The 24,686-nt window shown below is 36.4% G+C and overlaps 1 protein-coding gene across 5 annotated transcripts in view; it reads left to right on the plus strand.

The window, feature by feature from the left end:
* ST6GALNAC3 (ST6 N-acetylgalactosaminide alpha-2,6-sialyltransferase 3) overlaps positions 1-2,836 on the plus strand; it is a 457,852-nt gene extending 455,016 nt beyond the window's left edge. For all 5 annotated transcript variants that reach the window (XM_081144626.1, XM_081144623.1, XM_081144624.1 and 2 more), the window contains one exon: positions 672-2,836. In XM_081144626.1, coding sequence (XP_081000752.1) covers positions 672-858 — 187 coding nt within the window. In that variant the 3' untranslated portion in view covers positions 859-2,836. The remainder of the gene's footprint in view (positions 1-671) is intronic.
* The last annotated feature ends 21,850 nt before the right edge of the window (positions 2,837-24,686 follow it).

The following is a 24,686-nucleotide window of genomic DNA, read 5'->3' on the forward strand; positions in this document are numbered from 1 at the left end:
TGAAAGACAAAATGTCCTAGAGCCTCAGAGAAGCTGGTAACTCAACAAGAATTTCTGGAAATAAGTGAGTAATTTGCCAGATCCTCATTTAAAATGGGTGTCTTTATCCACATATATCCCCACTGGTGGGATAGTTTCTAATTAGATAATAAATTAAAAAACCTTCCATGCTTCATCAAGGTAATGAAATATATTTCCCTACCAACAGTTGGTACACTATAACTCAGAGAGCATTTTAATCATATTTTCAAAATGGTAATGAAGCCACAATCTTCATAGTCAAGTATTTCTACCCTAACTATAAGCATATTGGGGCACAGATGAACCAAATATCTTACTCTGAAAAATCACAAAGCTTCTTCAAGCTCAGTAAGAGCATCAGGCTGTGGAAAGTTTGCCTCCATTACGTGCCATTTCCTCCTTCAAAGGATAGCTATATGTTTAAATGAAATTGGTGTGATATATAAATTTTATTTGATTTATTAAAGCACTAAGGGCCTGGTACATCTTCCTAAAAGCTTTTATACATAATAGTTTTAACTGAGTTCATGGACTAGAATCATGCATAGGTTTGTAAGTAAATGCAGTGACGGAGCACATAATGGGTTCTTGTAAATGAATGCTCCATTCCTCATCTCAATCTTTCTCTCCTTTTTTTTTTTCTTTTCTAGGACAGAAGGGTATAGAAAAGTCCCCTACCATTACTACGAACAAGGAAAAGATGAGTGTGATGAATATTTTCTTCATGAACATGCCCCATATGGAGGCCATAGGTTCATCACTGAAAAGAAAGTATTTGCTAAATGGGCCAAGGAACACAGGATAATATTTACACACCCAAACTGGACAGTGTCTTGATACTGGTTTTTCTGATCTTGCCACACCACTTGACATGATCACGTACTGCAACTGTGATGCTAAAGATGCTATGATGATGATGGTGATGATAAAGACAACAATGATGACCGAGACTCTGTACATTCTCAGATATGGATGATGACTCTGCCAGAAATTTTAACTTGGGACTCCGTGCAGGGTGGTTATTCTCATTACATTATTTCTAAAGGTTCAACCATTACATGTTGCACTTTAAAATTTAACTGGAATTGCAATGAAGGCCAGTAATATAACAGCAGTGACCTAAGAAATGAGAAGATTATCCTTCAAATAGCTTCCCAGAATTCTTGAACAGTGAATAGCTTCCAAAAGCCACGGGATTCATCCTCATGAGGTGAGGTTATTGACTCTGTGGTCTCTTGAACATGAGCAGCTCCACCATCTTGAAGAATGTTTGATTGTCAAACACTGACCCAAGAAATGCTATCTGAGTACAAGTATTTTACCACAGTTACTAGTTAGGCTGAGGGCAGGAAAGGCATCTCTTCTGATTGACCATCTTCCTACAGTACTTCCTACCCGTAGGATGACTTCACTATCTCAAACAATTCAAAATGGACCAAGTAGCAAATCTTGATGAATTTCCATTCCCACCACTCCATTCTTACTACCCCAAACAATATAACTAAACATGCTACTAGAATGATCTATATTAATGTTTAGTCATTTTTGGTTAAGTCCTAAATATTTCAGATGGCTATTTAACATGTAAGAATTCAGCACTGTAATAACATATACTGTGAAAACATTTCTTTAACAAAACCAAAAGGGTTTACTAACTTTGCTTCAACTTTCAACAACACAAAATTACATGCTTTTTAAACTCACAAAGCAGGGAAAGCAAAGCATATTTTTACATCAATTTGTAGCTTACCATACTTCATAATATATATTTGTATATTCGAATTTCTATTTTATAGGCCCAAGGCGTGTCTCTCCATACATTACATTATCATTGCCAAGTGCCAACTGTCAGACATGGAGAGGAAATGATTCCTTGTATTAAATCTGGCCAGAACTTTTGCCTTCTTGGGGTTTATTTCCCCCAGAGTAGATCAGTTGTTATGCCATAATAACAACAGTAATAATGATCTTAATGTCCAAAGTGCTCTGTCGTTTAGAGTCCTTTCACATATGCTGTCCCATGTGATTCCCATGACCACCCCATTTGTCCATCGCTTACCCATTCTGATATCTCCTTAGCAGATGATCCGTAACCTGTTGATTGCTCTGATATATTGCTCCCCCTTGCTAATATTTGTATAGGATAGCATTTATGTAGACTAGTCACCAATTGATTTCAGTGCCAAATACAATATATTATATCAGAATTACTCAAAAAGTATCACAAGGATGATCTTGGCCATAGATTGAAAACATAAGTAATTTTGATTTTTTTTTTTTCAATGACTCTGTTTAAGTGGAGACAAGATGAGGAAACAGGGACAGTAGGAGGGAATGAAAGCAGAGAAATAGAGTTTCTTGTTCCAGGCTCGAGATGACTGTTCATAACATACTTATTCCTCATTAAATATTAGAGGGTTGATCTGCTGAGAGGCGGAAAACATCCTTGCAAATTATTCAAAAGACAAAAGCCAGGCTTAACTTACAGAATGTTCTGGAAGCGGGAAGTAAGGGTGCATTTCACCTCAAGAGCACTTTGCTAGTCTTTACCAGGGCTGAGTCTCATGATTAGTTTTCATAATTGTGGGCCATCTCGGGCAAAATCCTCTTTCCTGCTCTCTTCTGTCATTTCAATGCACCAGTACCCATATCCACAGCAATGACCAGGTGCCACTTCCATTGCTGAAACTGTTACTGTTGTCATTCTCTTGTTACTCCTTATGTGGTTTTTAGTTCTATGTGTGTTAGTTGTTTTGAGCTAATGATGGCTAGAAATGTCCACTCCAAGAAAAATAAACAGATACAAATGTTGAAATTGTAATAAGACTGTCTTTCCCGCCTTGGGATACAGAAGTTCCAGTTTTAAGTAAAAAGGAGCCCTTGATTATCAGAATGCTTCAGGGAACAACACAATTTATTTATTTTCTGGTCAATGGAGGGCCAACTCTACTTGTTGTAGACTTTACTTAATGAGAAACTTCTGAAAACTTCCTTTCTCTCCTGCCACACTGTATTTTTCTCTGAGGGAGACTTTTGCAGTGCCCCGTGTCCCTCATTCTATGGCAGTAGCTTTTGTATGTAGAATAGGCAGTGGGTATTTTTTGGTTTTTTGGTTTGTTTGTTTTTTGAGGGACCACAAGGCCTTCCCTTCCCTCTCTTCCCTCTCCTCCCCTCCCCTTTCCCTTCCTTATCCATTTTTCCCTTCCCCCCTTCCCCTTCTTTGCCATTTTTTCTTAACTAAACCCCAGCTCTACACTTTTTACAGTTGTTTCTTTTTTTTTTTCTTAACATGAGAAAAAGCACATTATTCTCAATTTGGAGACCTAATTAAATGATTTCCAGTATAATCAGCATTTTGATAGACTCATACAACTTATTTTTCTCTGTATTATTTTATTATTATTTTATTATTATTTTATTATTATTATTATTATTTAATCTTTACCCAGGACATGCTCATTGACTTTAGAGAGAGGGGGAGGGGGAGAGAAAGAAAGAGAAGCAGAAAGAGAGAGAGAGAGAAACATCAATGTGAAAGAGAAACATCGATTGGTTGCCTTCCACATGTGCCCGAAGACTGGGGACCAAACCTGCAACACACATGTGCCACAACTGGGAACTGAACCTGAAACCCTTCGGTATAGGGACGACACTCCAACCAACGGAGTCACACCGGCCAGAGCTTTCTCTGCATTCTTAATATTCTCTGCTTCCATTTCCTGTTCTTCTTTACCCTCAGTTTCCTATTCTAGTGGAAATACAGGATCTAATTTCTCCCACGTTGAGAAGAAATTTATCTCAGACTTACTGATAGAGAAGAGAATGGTTAAGGGGCAATTGAAGAGAGTACTTGGCCATGCAAATTTCTGGTCAATTCCACAAATACCAGTCACCTGAAATAGATTTTATCCAGCGTCAAAACATTGGAAAACTTAACTGAACTTGCTCATCGCTGATGTGTATGTATCCCAGAAGCTAATTAACATCTGTAAAAAATAAAAATATTTCAATACCATCCAAGGTTTTAGGCAAATGGACTACGAAACTGCTACAATTGCTGAAATCTGCATAAAGACATGCCAGCTAAAAATAATAATTCTTTTGAATTCTGCAGAATCCTAGAACAAAGCAAGGAAGTTTAAAAAGGGGTTTAGAATGAACGTTTGAATCCTTTTAAGTTAGATTAGTGATAAGTAGTAATGATTCATAATATTATGATGGTAATATAAATAAGAAACTTTTTTTGAATCTATGGTTTTACATTGTTATCAAACCTATCAAAGAAAAACCAACAGGAGGAATGTTTGTATATATGTTACATAGAGTCCATTTGTGTGTGTGTGTGTGTGTGTGTGTGTGTGTGTGTGTATGAAAGCATATATGCGATCCTATATTTTTCACTGATGTGTGTGAATCACAGAAAACCTATTTTAGACTTCATCTAAAATTTGTTGGGTTACATTTTGAATCCTGATGCAACAAAGACGGGAAAAATCAAAATTAAATGTACTGATTGCTAAGAGTACATAAAATCATATTCCTTGGCTGGCCAGAGAATAGAGCTAGAGAAGCTGCTAAATCTAGCACTGAGAACACAATTAGATGTCACAGTTGCCACAAATCAAGCCCATAAGTATAGCAATCTGTATTGTAGGCTCTGCTGACTGCAGCTCAGCTAAAGTCACATCGAAAAACATTACATCAGACTTCATTCACACTGAAGTCTGTGTCAATGTTCATTCACAATGAACGCTGGTCCGCCTATTCAAATAAGCCTGTCTTTAGTGTATGCAAACTCAGATTTGCATGATTTTTATTATATGGCTAGAGAACTGTGACCATTGTGAAGAAAGAAAATTATATAAAGAGGCTGCTCTTTGAGGATTTGGAATGAATCAGCTGATGTGAGGGCAAGAGTCTGAACTGGGGACTTTGCTGATCTTTCCAAAAGTAAAAAGCTGTCAAAAGAAAATCACTCATTATTTCCTTAGAAAAAAGACAACACTAAAGCACTTCACCTGGTGGTGTTAATTGGATGCTAATTAAAAGCTCAGTTTAATTTTAATAAGCAAGAAAATATAATCAGATGGCTTACTTTTTTTTTTTTTTTTTAACAACATACCCATCGGGGGTTTAATGTGGCATGTAAAACGCAAAGAACAAACTATGTTGTCCAGTGTCAGTGTTTGCATGTCTTAGCAGAACAAATGAGTTATAGTCCCAGGGCTGTGAGGGGGAAAAATGCTTCGCCCTTAACAGAATTTTTAAAAGGCAAGACCTCATCATTAGATACATCCATCTAATGACTGAAGGAGCCAGTACTAGCCTTTGCAAGAAGGCTTGACTTTTAGAGCTGCAAGGGGCTTCAGAGACCAGCCAATCCAACCCGTCAATCTTCTAGTTGTGAAAACAGACCAATACAGGTGAAATGACTTACTCGTGCGTGAAAACAGACTAATGACAGACTCATGTCTCCTTCTCTAGCACTTTTGCTATGACTTTTTTTTTTTTTTAGCACAGAATAGGAGCTGGAAAAATGCATAAGTGACTTAACTGGAAGAGTCTATTTCTAGAAACCAAGGGCTCCAATTTGTGTTGATACTATTCCCAATCAGAGAAATCACCATACAGAAGTGTAGAAATATTCACATAATTGAAGGATCCTATCCCAGTACTTGTCAATATTCTCTATTATCTCCATTTGCTGCTAACACTAAGCCATGTTGTATTGTCACGAAATTCCAGGACTAGGTTAAACAATGTAAAAGTGAGTTTCTTCGTTTTTTGGTTATTGAGGATGATGAAGCCGTTGATACTCCTAAGAGCTGCAGAGCATGGAGGTTGCCTGGTGCGACTGGCAAGTCCTATGGTGCATTATCCCCAGAGCCTAAGTATTTCATCCCCTAACCAATTCAGCTGCCTGGGCTAGTGAAGTAGTCTGCACTGGTCAGTGAAATATTAGCCTTTGTTTCACACTCATCTCTGCACTGCACGTGATCTTTGAGCACAGATACTCTTCCAGAAGGTAAGTCAAGGCCCCAAATGCCCCACAAGACTCAATTATCATGCAAGATCAAAAGGCTTCTCTTTACAGTCCACTCCTATGATGCTGTTAGAAAAGGAAAATTTGAAACTCAATGCACTAGGCTCTGAAAATGGTTCCTAAGGCTCAGAGAGAGCAAACTGTTTTGCTGCTTGTTTTTGCTGAAACTTAGAGAAACCACCAGAGTAAAATCCCATATAAATTGCTAAGGCATCAAGTCAGAACTGTCCTTGGGCATTGTAAGGATGCAGAAAACCTCATTTCGCTTTTCTTTTTTTAAGTTCTCTACTTCTTTTTTCTTTTCATAATAGGCACGATTCATTTATGGAGTGAAAAGCTCCTTTTGCTCCACAGTCACTTCTCTTTTTGTTCATGCTTTGGGTACTTGAGAATATAAAAGTTCACTTTCATAAAAGTGAAGGAGATCTTGATCAATAAATAGCCAACTGTTAAATTCACATATTTGCCTATAAAGTGAGCAGTTTCACCTAAGAAACTCCAAAGGGACCAAAACCAAGGCATTCCATGGTTCCTTGTTACCAAACCTACAAAGTATTAATTTCCTGTGTTTAACTTTGTTGTCATTGCTACAGAGTAAATACCCATTTCTAGTACATAGAGTATATTTTATGCTTCACTCATTTTCCTGAGTTCACACAATTTCTGCTGTAGTCTCTCATTCACTTTAAAAACCTGTAATCTTCATCTATTTATAGAAGAGGCTGTAAATGCATAGTTGTGCATTGGGTAAGTTTTTTTTCCCTGGCATCAGATTGCTTTATTTATAGGTACAACGCTTTAGAATAAAGCTTACTAAGTGGCAAAGGGCTCCTGCTATATTTTCGTTTGCTTCACTTTCACAGGACAGCTGAGGAGATGTAAACAAAGCCAGAGTGGGAGAGTGGGGCGGGTGGGGAGGAGAGTCAGTAGACTCAATATCCAAAGCAGAAAGACTTCTAGGAAACTGCTGCGGACAACGACAAGAGTAAATGTTTTCCACAGTAGCTACCTGATGCTGAGGGATATTTACTTCCTCGCTGTGTCAGACTTGATAGCAAAGTGCAGTTAGCACATAAGCTGCTTAAAATAGAGACATCTTCATTCTTTCCTCCATCACACCCCTCTGAGAAAACTCAGCATTCCTTCAGTTAAACTCCATAAATGGAGAGTTTTTCATTTTACAAATCAGCTTACAGTACTCTACCAAACTCTATAGGAGATGCCTATTTGGATTAAAATGAGAATCTTTTTGGGGGATCAAATAATCATAAGTTATACTTATATACCAGGCTTATTGAAGGACTGTATGCCTCATTTCATCCCCTCAAATACTCTATGAGGTAGGTAATGCTACTACTGGCATTTCACATACAAAGAAACTAAATCAGAGTGGTTAAGCTGTTTGCACAAGGTTGCACAACTAGTGATGGAACGAGGATTTTAACCCAGGCAATTTGACTCAGAATCCATACCTAGTTGGGTCAGGCTAATAGATGTAACCAACAACTCCAAAATTTCAGTGGCTTAACAGAATAAGGTTTGTTTCTCTCTAAAACCTAAGTCCCATGCAGATGCTCCTCTCCAACCACCTTGTCTCCAAGGATGACTCAACGGTGCAGGCTCCTCCCATCACGTGGCTTTTCTCCTCTGCATCCTTGGATTTCTCTATTCGGCCTTTTAGTTAATTGGGAAAGAGCATGGGGGATTCTGTGTTGGAGGGGTTTGCAGACAAGTCAAAGAGTGTTCATCCCACCGCATTCCACTGGCCAGGCTCAGTCACGCGGCCTGGTAGTGAGATCAGCAACGTTGTCTATGGGGGCGGAAAAGAAACAGGGTTTGATGAAGATGAACATTTGGAGGTCTCTTATTCTTAGCCATGGTAACATATAGCCTTTTAAAAATTACTGTTTTGTGCAACTGTTTTTGATACATTGCTTATGTTGGTAATCCTTATTAGGAACACAAAAATGTTTTTCTTTTCATGCATGTAAACATCCACATCTCAAACAAAACAAACTAGGGAGCAAAATATTGTCCTGTGTACTATTGTGCCAAGAAGGGAGGATATGATTTCCCTTACTCAAGGAAGTAAAGAGAGGAACTAGTACTCTGGAAACACTTTTAAGTGACTTAATTCTACCAACAGTAAAAGTAAGGTGACTTTTATGTCTTAATGATCCGTGGTTAAAGTAAGATAGATCACCTCTGATCAACCTCACCTCTGATCAACCAATTTTTTTTTGCCTATTTTATTTTCAAGATGTCACAAAAATTAGACTCCCTTTTCAACTTTCCTTTAGTTTTCAGGTCAATGCAGAGGCTGTGATGATTTTTAAAGTAAAAAAAAAAATTAAACTGCTAGTTCACATATCTTAAAATTACAAATGTCTTTTTTGCACCCCTTTCCTTTCTCTAGTCACATTAGCATACGAATTTCCTCAAACAAAAAGTCCAAATATCCCATAAAAATAGTTCTCCATCATCAAAATATCACAGGTATCTCCCCATAGAGAAAGGACCTTCATATTTTCTTTCTCTTCTGCTCTCAACATTTTTCTTCTCTTCCCAATACTTTGTTTTTTGACATTATTTCTTTAAGATATCTAGAAATCCTTTTCTCTTAATGTTAGTAGATCCTAAAATTATTTTTCATGTAATAGGAAACTATTTGCTGTCTTGGGAAATATGCTTTGCATGTTAGCATATAAATTGTATTAGTTTGTCCTCTGAGAGAGATTAGTTGAGACTCTAAAAACAAAATAATTAGAGAAGGGAATCTGCCAGTGCTTACCTTCTTCCAGATCAATGTGAAATTCCTTTTAAGGACAAGAAAATATAACACCTGGTTGGTAAGTGACATAGGTTTAAATTTCTTTCTAAAAGTTGTAACTGGTGATAATATCGTAAGTTGCTTTACAGGATTAAATCGAGGTTTTCACTATCCCTAAACCCACGGCTAAAATTCTTGAATAGCACAGCTATATAGGGTGTGCACACCAGCAGCTCTTACACCGTGCACTGTTAAGAGTTCTTGCACCTACACTGATAACACTTTTCAAACATACATTTTTCTATGCTTATGAAATCACTTAAAAATTGATATAATCTTCCAAAATAATTTTCTTCCACATGCCTAAATCTCCCCAGTAGTCTAATACATACAATGACATTTGCTTAGAATGGTTTTCCGTCTTCAGTGGCAGTTTTACCTCAAATTAAAATGGCTTCTCCAACACATCTTTTGGTGCTGCTGATTATAATGGGTTTCATCTCTAGTAAAAAAGGGCATATTCTACAACCCTTGATGGATAAAAGGACATTAAAGTTGGGTGAGGACATTAATGTCATGCAAATCGACCTGTGGATCATGCAAATCTGTGAGTGCCTGTGCAATGCGAAGCGACAGAAAAAGCAGGGGAAAGCATATGGGTTCAATGAAACCAAATAAAATTTGACAGGAGCAAATATAAAGCCAGGCACTTAGGTTCAAGAAAGACTGGAGCTTGATTTTACAGCAGCACTCATGAAAAATATTTGGAGGTTTTAGGACACTACTATGAGACATAGCAATTTAAAAGGTCACTGTGACTGAAGATGCATGGGAGAGTCTAAGAGTAAGGGGCAAGGTTCAGGATTAACCAGATCACTTCTGAAAGTGTTTTTAAAACTTGTTTTCACTTGATTTCTGATTGGACACATAGCATATTATCATTGTCAAAAACATTGAAAAAACAGAAAGGTATGATAGCCATTATGACATTGGCTGGTATTCACTCAGTAATTTTCCATAAATATTAATAAAATTATACATATGTAATGCTATTTTATAACCTGATTTTTCTCCTTTATGAGAAATTGCAAGCATTTTCCCCATGTCACGAAATTATCCTGAAACATTTTTAGTAGCTGCATTGTGGCATAATCTAATTAATATTTCTCCGTTGTCACTTTTCTCTATGATAAGCAGGTTTATTCATGAATTTTTAAATAATTCTCTGACTTTTTTATTGTACAAACATGCATCGGTGCCTGCTTCCCTGCATCCTTGCCAAAAAAATTGGTGTTTTTAAAAATATTTGCCAATTTTACATGTATGAAAGATGTTATCTTGATTTAATTAGCATTTAATTGGTGACTATGGATATTAAAAAATTTTGCATATTTATTGCCAATTTATGTCACTTGTTTTATGAATCAGCTCTTCCAATACTTTGTCTATTTTTTATTGCAGTGGGAGTCACAGTACTTTAAAGTCACAGACAAATAAGAATTCATTCAAAAGAAAGGGAGCCAGGTTGTAAGTGACCTGGATCATGAGGGAACTGGAAGTCTTTTGCAACAGAGATTGAAAACTTTTAGCTAGCTTGGTAGAATGTGCAAGGGGAAATTAAATTAAAACATTTAAAAGGCATTAATGTGGTACAAAATTAGTTTTAAATGCTGTGGCTCCATTGGATGGAACTAGAGCCAATGGATGAAATCTCAAATTTTATCTCAGGAGGCCATTCAGAAGAGTCAAATTAGATGTAAATATTTAGAATGAGTGAATGTGTGTGATATATTCCCAGTTAGATCAGACCACCCACTTGTTTAGTATTTCATGCAATTATATAGAAAGTTGGACTCAATGACCCCCAAGGTTCCCTCCAAAGCACAGGTTCTATGAAATAAGATGCAACCCCATGTGGGGAGGCAAGATTTGACACTGAAGCTCTGAAGAAAATAAGCCTAGAATGGCTGAGCTTTGGGAGCCCCTTGCCTAAGCAGTAGCATATTCAGTTGCCATGTCTTAAAACAAGTTATTTCTAATGGTGGCAAGTTTCACCAAATTCACAGTCAGAGTTGGTTCCCAAATTCTGGGATTACATTCCATTACTGGTAGGTACACACATACCACCCCCACCACCACCTCCAATCCTACCACTGCCTATAATGACTTAATTCTAGTGATGCTTCACAAGGAGCTATAATTTTGCTTCTCAGTGGGGAAATATATTCACATTTTATCCCACATATTTTTACATACTTGCTATTGAGCTATGTCTTTGAAATGTAATGACTCAAGAAAATTACCTTTAGTACTATAGCATTCCTCATGTTGGTAATTTATGATAACGGATGTCACTGTAGATTTAGGAGTCATTTATATTGTCCACCTTTTCCTCTCTCTGCTAGATTAAATAAATTCTTCATATTGGGTTTAGCTGCATTTTTTTTCAGTTTTCTAGTCTGTACCACTTACTTTCAGTATATTTATAATCCTTTTATCATGTCTTTGTAGTTTCAAAATGATGCCTAGGATATTTTAGGTTTTGAGCCATGAATGCCCTTTTCAAATTGCCCTCTTAAGGTTTTTATAAAATAATATTCTCCATAATACAACTTTAAATTACCTGCCTTTTCCTTTACTAAACTTAATCCAAGAAGGCTAGTGAACATTAAGCATTTTAATCATCCCACACTGTCAAAACTGCCTTCTCATTACTGTGAATTGGATAGGCCATGAGCTTAATTGTGTTCCTGGCAATATAACAAGAGGGAAAGCTTGATAATATGATTAGTATATAACTATGAAATTAGTCCTGGTCTTTATTAATATCTATGCAATGCAAAAATATTATTTCAACCAATATACATCAAATATAACCAAATTCATGGTACTTTATTTCTTTATGGAGTTTACCAGAGTTACAAAAATTCTAAATAATACAAGATGACTCAGAACAAAGTAATTTCCACAAGAATAATGCAAATAAAAATGACGTGTTAGCCTTAGCTGGTGTGGCTCAGTTGGTTGAGCATCCTCCAGTGCACCGAAAGGTTGCCGGTTCAATTCCCGGTCAGAGCACATGCCCAGTTGTGGGCTAGATACCCGGTAGGGAGCATGCAGGAGGCAGCCGATCAATGTTTCCCTCTCACATCAATGCTTCTCTCTCTTCCTCTCCCTTCCTCTCTCTCTAAAAATCAAGAAGGAAATCTTTTTTTAAAATGTCATATGTTATACAGAAGTATAAGAAGTATAAGGAAATAATAATTCAGACAGAAGTATAAGAAGTATAAGGAAATAATAATTCAGGAAATAATAATAATAATAATTATTATTATTATTATTAATAATAATAATAAAAATTGTCATTCCATTATAAGGTCAAGTAATGTTCAAATAAATCTATAGGGTGATTCAAGCTCTCAGGATGATACAGTGCACTGTGGATCTCAGGAAGTGCATCTGAACTTCTATTAGCAATTCCTTATAGAAATGGCTAATACAGGAGACAGCCACCAAGACATACAGGTGCTTTTATCTAACGCAAGATGAAGCTTCCTGACAGCAGCATCTTGTAGAAGAAGAGCAATATTTATTTGAAAATGAAGGGGTTATTTTTGAAAAATTAAATGAAAATGTCTATGGTATAATAAATGCTAATAACTCTCCTAACTTCATTGGAATCTGCTAGGGGACATGAGGGTTTAGTCAAGGCTCTGGTGCTATTTTTAAATGTATTCATTGAACAAATAGCACCCTTCAAAGACATTTCAAAGTTAGTTGTGAATTCAAGCAGCATAAAATATGGAACCAATGTAGGTGTAAACATGGATCCATCTTATCCGTTTTATCCGTGTAGATCAATTAGTCTTGTGTTATTATTCTTGATATGCATTTACTCTCAGCTTTAGGAGTTATCATGAATGTGAATTACCCTGATTATGCTTTTTCTTAAGGCAGTTTCATCTATACTTGTGTACTGAGCCTGAATAAAATGTTTTAATATAATGATAGCTATATGCATCTAATTGGAGACTTAAGTAGGGCTAAGGAGCAGACTGGGAAAGCAAAAATTATAATATGCTCCTGTCTCAACTTTTACCTGTTCTCTACAACTTCCAAAGAAAATCTAATAGAGGAGTTACACTCTTTTACATGATTAAATGGCTTTGATGACCTAAATAACCTACTTATGTCTTCCTGGAAGTGGCCTATTCTAGGAAAAATTACTGTTCTCTGTAGTAGGTGAAGTACCTGGGTGGAGAACAAGGGTTAAGGGGGAAGGGATAGCTAGCTGTAAAATCATATATTAATATTCTTTCATGTCTCTTCTCAACCTCTATTGAGATCTCATATTCTTTCCTAGTAGGTCTTCTTCATTATATATTCACCTAGAAGTACTACACAGATGATCTTATGTGCTATAGTCATTGAGTCTAGAAAGAGATCCACATACATTTGGTCAACTAATTTTCATAGACATGCCCAAATAATTCTATGGGGAAAAATAGTCTTTTTGACGTATGGTGCTGAAACAACTGTCTATCTATATGGAAAAAAGTGACTCTTAATTCTTACCTCTCACCATAATATAAGAAAGGGGCATAAGAACTATATAAATTAACTAAACCAAACAAACTTAAGTCAGGAACCTGCTACGTGCTGCCTGACACAGTACTTAGCTGACCAGAGATGCAAGCAGACCACAGAAGCCTCTGGAACAAAGAAAAGTCCTACAAAGAAAAGTCCTGCAAGGAATGATTAATAGCTACTCAAACATACCTTATTGTTTACTCACACCATAAAAGGAAAACACAGGCCACAAAATATACCTTGTAAAAGTTACAGTTATTCCCAACATTTTTTTCCCATGTCAGCAATTTTCCATAAAAACTACGAATAGATAGAAGCTCAACCGTTAGAGACCAGTTGGGGTCTCTCTCCCTTCTCTCATGAGGAGAGTCCACCACTCTGTCTATGGAGTGACTTTTCTTGCTGATCTCCTTTGTCTCACTGGTAAAGAGAGACTGCTACTATGTCTGTGGAGCAGCCATTCTCTGTCTTACTGCTTCACTTTACCAATAAACTCTCTTTCACTTTAAACTCTGCTGGTTCAAATTTGAATTCTTTCCTGCACAAAGCCAAGAATGCACAATGGGTTGTGGATCTTTAGGTCCCTAAAGCCCTGGAATGTCTACATCAACCATACAGAAAAATTAACCTGAAATGAATGATTAATCTAAGCATAAAAGATAAAATAATCATAATTTTAGAAAAATTTAAAAAAAAACAGAGTATAAAATCCTTATGACTTTCGGTTAAAGATTTCCTAGGATGCAAAGAAAAAAAATCATAAAAGGAAAATATTAATAAATACAATTTAATCAAATTAAAAACTTATTTTTTGAAAGACACTATTAAGAAAATAAAAATACAAGCCTTCATAAAGAGAAAATATTTGCAATATATATATAGCTGACAAAGGACTTATATCCTGAATATATAAAGGACTCTTACAACTCAATGATAAAAAGACCAAACATCTCAAGTTAAAATAGGCAAACAATTTCAACATATACTTCACAAATGAAGATATGCACATGCCCAATAAACACATAAAAATGCTCAACATCACAATGAACAGGAAATACAAATTAAAACTGAGCACTCTACTAGGCTTATGGGACTCCTTGGTGAAAAAATTCAACATAGGTCCTGCCTTTTTGAAGTTTACAGTGTATTGAGAGATACAGATAAGTTAATAGACATTCACAAAGAATGAAGTAAATGCTGGGATAGGAAAAATACAGGTGCTCTGGGGTGACGAAGGAGGAGATAGCCCAAACAAGAGGTTGGACAAGGGATTCTCAAGGCAGGCTTCCTGGTGAAAGTGGATTTAAGCTGAGTTTAGAAAGATGAGTAAAAGCAAATTGAGCAAAAGGGGTGTGAAGAAGATAAGCAAGGACAAGAAATGGTAAAATGCAGAAAGTCACGATGAAGAGAAAAAGCATCACAAGTTCAAGAATCTGAAAGAAGTTTACTAAGGCTGGTTAGAGAAAAGCCACAGGGGTGAGAGGTACAAGGCTGTGGTTAGAAAGAAACAAACAATTTAATCAGAGGTCAGATCATACAAGTCTTACAGTCTGTCATAAGGAATTTAAACTTGGTTATAAGGGCGATGCATGAAGAGAGTAGAAAGGTTTGAAACAAAAGAGTACAACCTGCTGTTTAAAAGGATCACAGAGAGGGCAGAGAAATGAAAGACAATTCACAGGTTTTTAGCTTGAACAATTGGGCAGATAGATGTTACGCTACTATCTGTGATAGAAAATATAGTAGAAAAAGCAATTGAAGAGCAGTTAAGTTTTAAACATGGTCAGTTTGAGGTAGGTAGAGGACATTGAAATGAAATTTTACATATGAAGCTCAGGAGAGAGGTCTAGCTTAAAGATATAAATTTAGTAATCATCTGTGTAACAGATATTAGGATGTGATAAGTGCTATGATAGAAACATGGACAGAATATTATAAAAGCACAAAGATCGTATAGTATAGAGCTTGAAAGAATAAATCAGTTAAGAATAATCCCATGAAGTTAACTTTTCAGGGAAAATCAAGATCAAAGGGAAAAAAGACTGTAAGAAGCCATCCTGTTTATAAATGTACACATGAATGGAGAAAATAATATTACATATTTAGAGCGGAGGTCATGGTACCAGAAGGAGGCAGAGCAGAACGAGTAGGAATGAAGTAGTGTTAACTCAGTCATTATCAAGAGCTAAAGCAATAAAACCTACCTCTAAGAGGTTGTCTGTGACTTGGCTTCCTAAACAGGCACGAACAAACCGGGGAAGGAAAATCCCAGGCCCGTTGGCTCTGGGCAGGCTCTGAGATGAATGAAAAGGACAAGACAGTGAGAAGTGCAGCTGAGTTTTTAAAAGTGCTGTGATGTCAGGAATACCCCTTTCTAGAAATGCACGAGCCACAAGCTGGGAAAAAGAGAAGCGGAATCATGTTTTAAAATTAGGGCAAAACATGCATCATAAATGTGAAGGACAGAGGGGAAATGCAAGACCTCAAAAAATATATATCTTTATTTGATATTCTAAATGAGCAACATTTATCAGGTTATTCATTTATGATGTATTCATTTAAAAAATGTTGACAGTTGAAAGTCTAAGTAAAAATAGTTTGGGACAATTTTTAAAGTAGGAAACTATAATACTTCAAATGAATATTCGAGCCTGGTGCTCAGTTATCTATATCACAGCTGGAAGGTGGCAAAGGGATGGAGAACCTAAAATAAACAGCTTTCAGATCTATGCCACCTATGGCTTAAATGGAGATTTCCTTTCTGGCTGTAGTAACAGAAAACATTCCTGACTTGGGGACACAAAGTGACAATTCAGAACTCTTGACAGAAGGAAGTAAAGTTTAGAATATGATGTAAGTAATAATTTCAGGAACTTTCCTGATTTTAATCTTTCTCAGAAGAAATACCTGGTAGATGATATAGCTATGGAATTGAAGACAAATTAGCACACTCAACCAACAGAAACGAAAATTACCTCAGGTGTAATATTCGGTTCTCTTATTGCACTCCATATTAATGATGGATAGCTGTTCCTTTCTTTTCCCAACAAAATTTTTTTTTTCTTTCTCCTGCCTCTTTATCCAGTTTGTACATGTGGGCCTATAATCCAGGATGGACCAAACTTTGTACCATATCATCTTGGCCATAGTGATTGCTTTGTAATGAGTCTCTAGCAGACTCCATCTCTCCCTGGAAGACAGGATCCCAGCTGATTTCTAGAGCCACGTGCTATGTGGGTGCCTCTTCCAGGCTCTGGTGCTCTGGGCTGAGGAGCCAGGCTTGGGGTTGTGACCCTAGGCTTCTCACGGGGATCCTTTGCAGCTGAGATGCCCCTCCAGAATCTCAACCACCAACCATGGGAGCGGGGCCAGCCCTTTTTACGTCTCCTCTCTCCCTTCCAGTCTTGATATGGCTTCTTTGGTAAATTCTTAGTTATAAGACTTTTTTTCAGCTAGTCTTTAATTGGTTTTTCATGTTGCTTGCTCCATATTTCAGTTGTAATTTTATTCTAAATGTCTAATCAGAATGAGAAAACTAGAATTATTAACTGAGTTGACAGAATTCCAAATAAAAGAAAGATTGTCATGCTTGGCTAACTTTTAGAAACTAATCAAGGGCATACATATGAGTTCTGTGAAGTTTTTTCAAAATATCACAAAGGTTTTTGGACCTACATGATTACCCTCAGTGTGTCCTAGATTCCAGAGACTCCAGTGTGGAAACGATGCTCACACAGACAAATCTCTTTATAGCACTCAAATACAATAATGTAACATATGGTTTTTATACCAATATCTTCTATTAGACCTTAAGATTTTTTAAGGTAAGAAAAGTGGTACAGAAATAGCTAGATTTTCCCTAATACCTATATTTCCATTTTCCTATTATGACAGAGCCTCTACATTTTGGCTGGGCATATGTTCATGCACCTTTCCAGGTGCATATGGTCCTATTATTAAGTTCTGGTTAATTACATATAAGCTGTAAGCCTGGGTGTTGTGTAAGCTTGAGGTTGAAACTTTAAGAAATAGCTGAGTTTTCTGACTCCATTTAAGATATGAGCACAATCTACCCTATCTCCCACTGAGCACAGCTAAAATCCCTAGTCAAAAAATATAAAGAAACTATCTTAGAACTCTGAAAAGTAAATAATAGCAGTCAGACTGGGAATGCAAACAAAAATTTGAAGAACATCCCACATAGCAGGGAACTCCCTCTTTGTTTTTTCCTTTCATGGCTCTTGGATTACACTCTAGGTATCCCAAATCTTAGAACAGTGTATCATGCATGGGCCACAAACTTCTCTCTCTCCAACCTGAGGGCTAGAAAGACAGGCTCCAGCAGGATAGAGCCATAGGAATGAAGCCGCCTCCCTACAGTAAAAGTGAAAGTAGCAGGAGCGGAACAAAAGGATCTTTTCTACGAATTCTGCACTTCAAGATAGACCCACTGGAAGAAGTGCAGAGCAACCAGGAAGACTGAAGGCCTGGATTTATAGTCAGAGCCCAAGGAAAGTGTGCCTCTGTGACCCAGATTATGAGGGAGAAATCACAAAGAGGAAGGAGACGGAGAATGGATCCTTTAAACATGCATGAAAAGTAGCGTATAAAAAAGGATACAACCTAAGATCAAATTAAGTGGTGAAAGACTGAATATTTTTCTCCTATGTTTGGTAACAGCCAAGAATGCTTGCTTTCACCATTTGTATTCATCATTGTATTCAAATTCCTAGCCAGTGTGATAAGGCAAGAAAAAAGACATAGAAAGCATAAGATAGGAATAAAACTGTCTCTATTCCTAGATGACAGTGTTGTTTACATCAAAAATCCCAATAATCTATTTGAAAATACATTCTAGGATTAATTAGGGATTTTAGCAATATTGCAGGAAAGAAGGTCAATATATACAAAAACCAATTTTATTTATACATATTGACAATGAACATCTGGAAACTTTTTTATAAGACCATTTACAAATTTACAATAGCTACAAAATAAGAGAGGAATACTTAGGTATAAATTTGGGGGAGACAAGTTTCCATAGGTCTCACATTCCTGCTTGTTTTGCAAGCAAGAAATTGACTGAACTCTGGTAAAAACTATGCTTTGAAGAGCATTTATATATTTAAAAAAAACATAAATAAAAAGTCCAAGCAGAATGTTTTGTAGACAAATTGGTTTTAACATTTTATAGAAAGGCAAAGAAACTAAAATGATTTTAAAAAAGAACAACAAAGTTGGAGGACTCATCTTACCCAATATTAAGACTGAAGCTACAGTTTAAAAAAAAAAAAAGTGTGGTGAAAAGATAGAAACATAAATCAATGGAACAGAGTTGAGAATCTATAAAGAAACCCACACAAACATGTTCAATCGAATTTTGTGAAGGTTCAAGGCAATAGTGATCATTACAACCAATAGTCCTGGAACCACTGGACATTACTATGTAAAATAATACAAAGAACTTAGATCTATTCCTCAAACGAAAACAAAAACTTTTTCAAAATGGGTCATAAGCTTAAAGAAAACTCTTAAAAGAAAAATGTTATGATCTTGTTATGATCTTTTGTTAAGAAAAAAAACTTCTTATATATGACATCAAAAGTACAATTCACAAAGGAAAAACATTGAAAAAATTTATTTTATAAATATTGAAAACATTTGCTATGAGAAAAATACTCTTAAGAGAATTTTTAAAAATGAGACACAGCTTGGGGAAAATATTTGCATATCACATATATGACAAAAGATTTTTATTTAGAATTGTCTCAGTTAGCTTAGGCAACAAGCTGACTGAGACAAAATACCATAGGCTGTTTGACTTAAATTACAGACATTTATTTCACACAGTTCTGAAAGCTGAGAAGTCCAAGATCAAGGTGCCAGCCAATTTGTTTCTTGATAATGACCCTCTTCCTGGCTTTCTTCTTGCTGTGACCTCACATGGTGGAGGAAGAAAGAAAAAGAGAGAAATAGAAAGTGCTTTCTGGTTTCTTCTTATAAGGGCACTAATCCTATCATGAGGACCACATCTTTATGGTCTCATCCAAACCTAATTACCTCCCAAAGGCCCCACCTCCTCACACCATCACTCTGGGTTAGTGCATCAACATATGTATTTGTGGATACAAACATTTAATCCATAACAAGAATATATAAAGATTCCTCAAAATTCAATAATGAGAAGCCAAACAACTTGATATAAAAATGGGTGAAAGAGTTGCACAGTGTGTTAGTCAAAGCTCTGCGGTCCTTAGGGACCGTGACTGATCGGATAAGGCCCAACCACATTATAGAGGGTAACCTGCTTTACTCAAAGTCCATTGATTTAAATATTAAATTCATGTAAAGCATATTTTCAGAGGAACATCCAGATATATTTGACCCAATATCTGGATACTGTGGTCTACCCAAGTTGACATATAAAATTAAATATAAACAGACATTTCTCCAATGAAAATATATGTATTGAAACAAGCACCTGAAACAATTGTCAACATCATTTGTCATTATGGAAATGCAAATTAAAATGACATTGAAAGACCACCACAAATACACCTATTAGAATGACTTTAAAAAAAAATCCACCAACAAAAACCAAAAACAAAGCAACAAAAATAACAAAAGATCATAATATTAAGTGCTGGTGAGGATGTGTAGCAATCTAAACACTCAAGCACTGTAGAAGAGAATGCAAAATGGTATAGCTACACTGGGAACAGTTGGGCAGTTTCTTATAATATTAAGCATATACTTAGACTATGACCCAGTGATCTTGTAGGTATTTATTTAAAAAAACTTATGTTCAGAACAAAAACCTATACATCACTATTTAGACCGATATTATTTCCAGTCACTCCAAACTGAAAATAGCCAAAATGTTCTTAAACAGGTGAGTGGATTCATTGTAGTACACCAATACAGTGAAATATTATTATGGAATAAAAAGAAGTAATCTATCATTTACACAACATGGATGGATTTCAAATTCATTGTTATGTGAAAAAAGCCAGAACTAAAAAAATTACATACCATAAGATTCCATTTAAATGACATCTTTTTAAAGGTAAAATTATAGGGATGGAGAACAGATCAGTGGTTGCCAGGGCTTGGGTTTGTGGTAGTAATTGACTAAAAAGGGGGAGCATAAAGGAATTCTGGAAACTGATAGAATTGTTCTGTATCCTATTTGTGGTGGTGGTTATACAAATCTATATATGTATTAACACTCAAAACTGTACACAAAAAGTGAATTTTTTGTATGTAAACTAAAATAATTAAAAAAATTAAAGTCTTTCAGAACTGAACAGCTGATACCCATCTTTTGTCCCTTCTACTTTGTCTTGGGAGCATGAATGCCAATTTGGATTATGACATCATGGATGGTGGCAATTATGTGGAAATAGGCAATACTAGCCCAGTATTGCCTATTATTTGAGGATTTTCTGTTAGTAGCAGTCAAACTATTCAAATAATATGATCAGTATCTTTCTTTTATGATCCCCAAGAACCTAGTAATGTGTATGTATTCAAAAAATAAATACTGGGCAAATAAAGATTAATTTAATAAAATGTTACCTATTGATTATCAAAATACTGTATTCCCCAGCTTGGCGAGCAATGAAATATTGTTAGAACCATTTCATTAACGAGTAGAAAGAGAAGTTTTACTATTGTCATTCTTCCCTGGTAAAAGATTTGGTTGAGTCTACCCTGGATAAGTCAGGTATTGTATCAGTGGATTAACCACACCAAAAAAATCCATTCAGCAGGTTTAAAACAATTCCATCTAAAGCAGTTAGACTCTCTCCTGACCCAGGTTTCCAGGACTCTGACTGTAGAAACCCCCCTGCCCATATTTTTTAGATGAAAACCCTGTCTTAGAGAGTGTGAGTTCCCCAAAGCTCCTATCTGTTAGAATCTTAAAATCCCTTTTTACATTAACAGAAATAGGCAAAAATTCAGAGGTGCTTTTATTTTGTAATAACCTTTGCCAAATCCTGTCAACCTAACCTACCATCTTCCTGTGAATTAAGCTAAAATCACCTCAGATCTAAGCACTTTCTGTAGCAATCATAACCTACACTTCAACAATTTTCTTGAAATCCATTGGTTCATTCGTTAAACATATATTTTTCACAGTAAGCTTCAATCTGGAATTTGGAAGCTGGCTCTGCTTTTATCCTGTCTAGACTGTCTACTTACTTCAACATATATAGCATCACACACACACACACACACACACACACACACACACACATGCAAGAGCACATGCACGCACATGCCTTCCCCATTTTGTGGACAAGGATTCTATTTAATACTATTCATATCCCTGTCTGCATCCACCCAGCCCTACTGTTTGCATGGTATTTAGCTCGTGGTAAACACACACACAAAATCTCTTAAATAGCAATAAAAAACTGTTATTCAGAGGACTAGAATAGAAGAAATAAATATTGTTATGGCAAGTAATTGAAGAAAGAAATGGAGAGACATTTCAGCAACACATGTATCAGTTGTTTGCCGCTTGCTGGGCCTTTGGTCTATGCATTTATGGTTCCTCTGGTGCCATAGCTGCTGCTGGACTCCAGAGATTAAACCTCTCTTCTGCAATAGATCAAAACCTGATTATGGTTTTGGATCAGAATCAGAAGAGCACTTTGAGGCCTTAAGGCTTCTGAACTCTGACAATGCGAGGATGTTGGATCAAAGTGTCAGTAGCAGAACACTGATTTTGTGTAGAATGAATAAATCCTGGGGAGTTAAAGGTTTTCAGAATTTCTGTGTCTGACTTTTCTGACATTATTTGAAAACTTTGATGTAGTTTAGCTGGCTCACTTTTCTGAGTCTATATGCATTTAACACAATGACTCTTCCATAGCATCTTTACGAGAAATTTTAACTCCGGAATAAAATGAGTTTAATATTTTTTTTAAATTAGGGGATGCCTAATAAAAAGTGTATTAATTCAGTCAGTCAGCAAATATGAGTATATAGTAATGTAAGGCAAGGTGTTACAAGTGAAAAAGAGAAATGGCTCCTAGGAATTTACTACCTTGTAGTAAAAAAAAAAAATGAAATTTGTACATCAAAAAGTAAAATTTAAAGAGCACAAAAGAGGCCCTGATTCCAGTGGTGGCATACTAATGTGTATAGGACCACTTTTACTGCCAAAAACTGGGAAAGCTGGATAAAATGTGAATTAAAAAATTTGTTGAAAAACATTAGGGAGCCATCAAGGAAGCAAGTATATGAGGAATCAAGATCCTTGGAGAAGGGAAGTCTAAAAGGATAGGCCTGACATTTAGCTCATTTTTTCCTTCAAAGCATTTGTTAATTTGTAGGCAGCCTTTGAGAGTCTGAGAAACTAAACAGTGTTTTAAACTAATGGGGCCAGGGAATAAAAACTTCAAGTTCAAGGCCCACCAAACGTAGAGACTAAGGTAAAAATATCTAAGACTCTCAGTTGAAACCCTTGAAGGACTACTCAAAAAGAAAGGATAACAAGAAGTAGACCAGTTCATATGAAAGCAGATTCTAATTGTCTCAATCTCAAATTGAATTAAAGTGATTTCCCCTCAGCCTAACTGCCTGTCAAGAAAATAACATACCCTCTTTGAAGGAAAATAATATGGCCCAGAGTAAAATTATTTCTACTTTTTTTCACATGCAAAATGCAACTTTTTTATAATAAAAATCTATCATGCAAATCAATAGAAGAGACCAACAAGGGATAATGTAGACAATAGACATAAACCTTTGGGAAAGACAAATATTAGAATTATATATAAAACAAAAATAACTGTGTCTAATATATTCAAGAGAAAATATGGCTACATGGACAATTCAGAAAATAACTAAAAATCAAATAGAAATTCTACAACAAAAAAATTTAAAAACTGGAAAAAAACACCTCAATGGATGGGTTCAGTAACAGAAATGAAGAATGTAGTTAAAAGCCATTAAAGGATTGATATGTAAGTAAATATATATCGATGGTCTAAAAAAACAATGATAATCAATTTATGGAATATAAAATATATGTTAATATAAATATATTACATAACATTTAATGGAGTAGGATATATAGAGTTAATGTTTTCTAAATTCCTTATGTCATCCAGGAAATGGTAAAAGTACAAATTTATATTGGACTTTAGTAAGTCATGGATATATTGTAATCTTGAGGTAACCACTGAAAATATAAATAAAAGATTATATAACTAGCAAGTTAATAGAAATAGAAAATATGATAAGAATACATCATCCAAAAGAAGGCAATAAATTTCAAAGTTCCCCTACATTTTCCTCACTGGGTTTGGGATTGGAGTGTAGAACCTTTCCCCCAAAAGAACTGTTGAGACTCAAACAGGGCAATGGCTCTTCCAAAAAAATTTCTTCACCAGTGTCCTCCATGGAAGTGGCCAGCTCCGCCTCCAAGTCAAAAGTTGAGTGGAGAACAGTGGCAGGGGCACACAGGACGAGGGAGGATGAGCTGCATCGATCTGTCCCCGGTTATGCCTCCTCCCTTATACCCCCACCAAGTTTCAAAAGACTTCAGCCTTAAGCTAAAACTGGAACCTTCATGCTGAACCCATGCGTGGGATGAGCTTTGGAACTTGGCAAGCTGGGCACTGACATGGGCTCCACATCCCAGCCTCTCAATCTAAGCTCTAACATACTGTGGCCAACCTGTTAGGCTGACTCTTTGCTTAGGGCTCTGATTCCCACTCGCGCACCCTGGAATTTAGAGCCCTGTTCTGAAATGCAACCTGGTAGTAGGTGCCTCTCATGGCATCACCCTGGAGCTGCTTTCAGCCACCCTCACATTCTTTGGACAGATCCACTTGAGGGGTAACTCAGATATCTGGAGGACACTGAAAACTGGTGCTTCCAGAAAGCTCCACCACCATGCCCTGAGTTCTCCACAGATGGAACTCCACAGGAACAGATATTGGCCACATCAGATTACAGTCAGTCTGGGCATGAGTGCTTTGGATTGCTGGTTTTCCTGAGCAGAGGCTCTCTTTGACTGGCAGTTTCCTTCTTTCTTCCCCCCTGTCACCCTTAGTTCCTTCTCCCCACTCCTGCCTCATGGGAATTCCTGGCACACAAACAAGCGCCATAGTTTTCCTTCAGAAAACTAGAAGGAAATCTGTGTGAATGGGAGAAAGTGAGTCTTCAACTAATGTACAGAAATGATGGGAGCTTTCTGAGAAAAGGTGTTGAGTATCAGAGATCCTGAAGCACAAGGTCCTAGAT

This window comes from Miniopterus schreibersii, assembly GCF_964146895.1.
Source record: "Miniopterus schreibersii genome assembly, chromosome: 8".
Taxonomy (NCBI): Eukaryota; Metazoa; Chordata; class Mammalia; order Chiroptera; family Miniopteridae; genus Miniopterus; species Miniopterus schreibersii.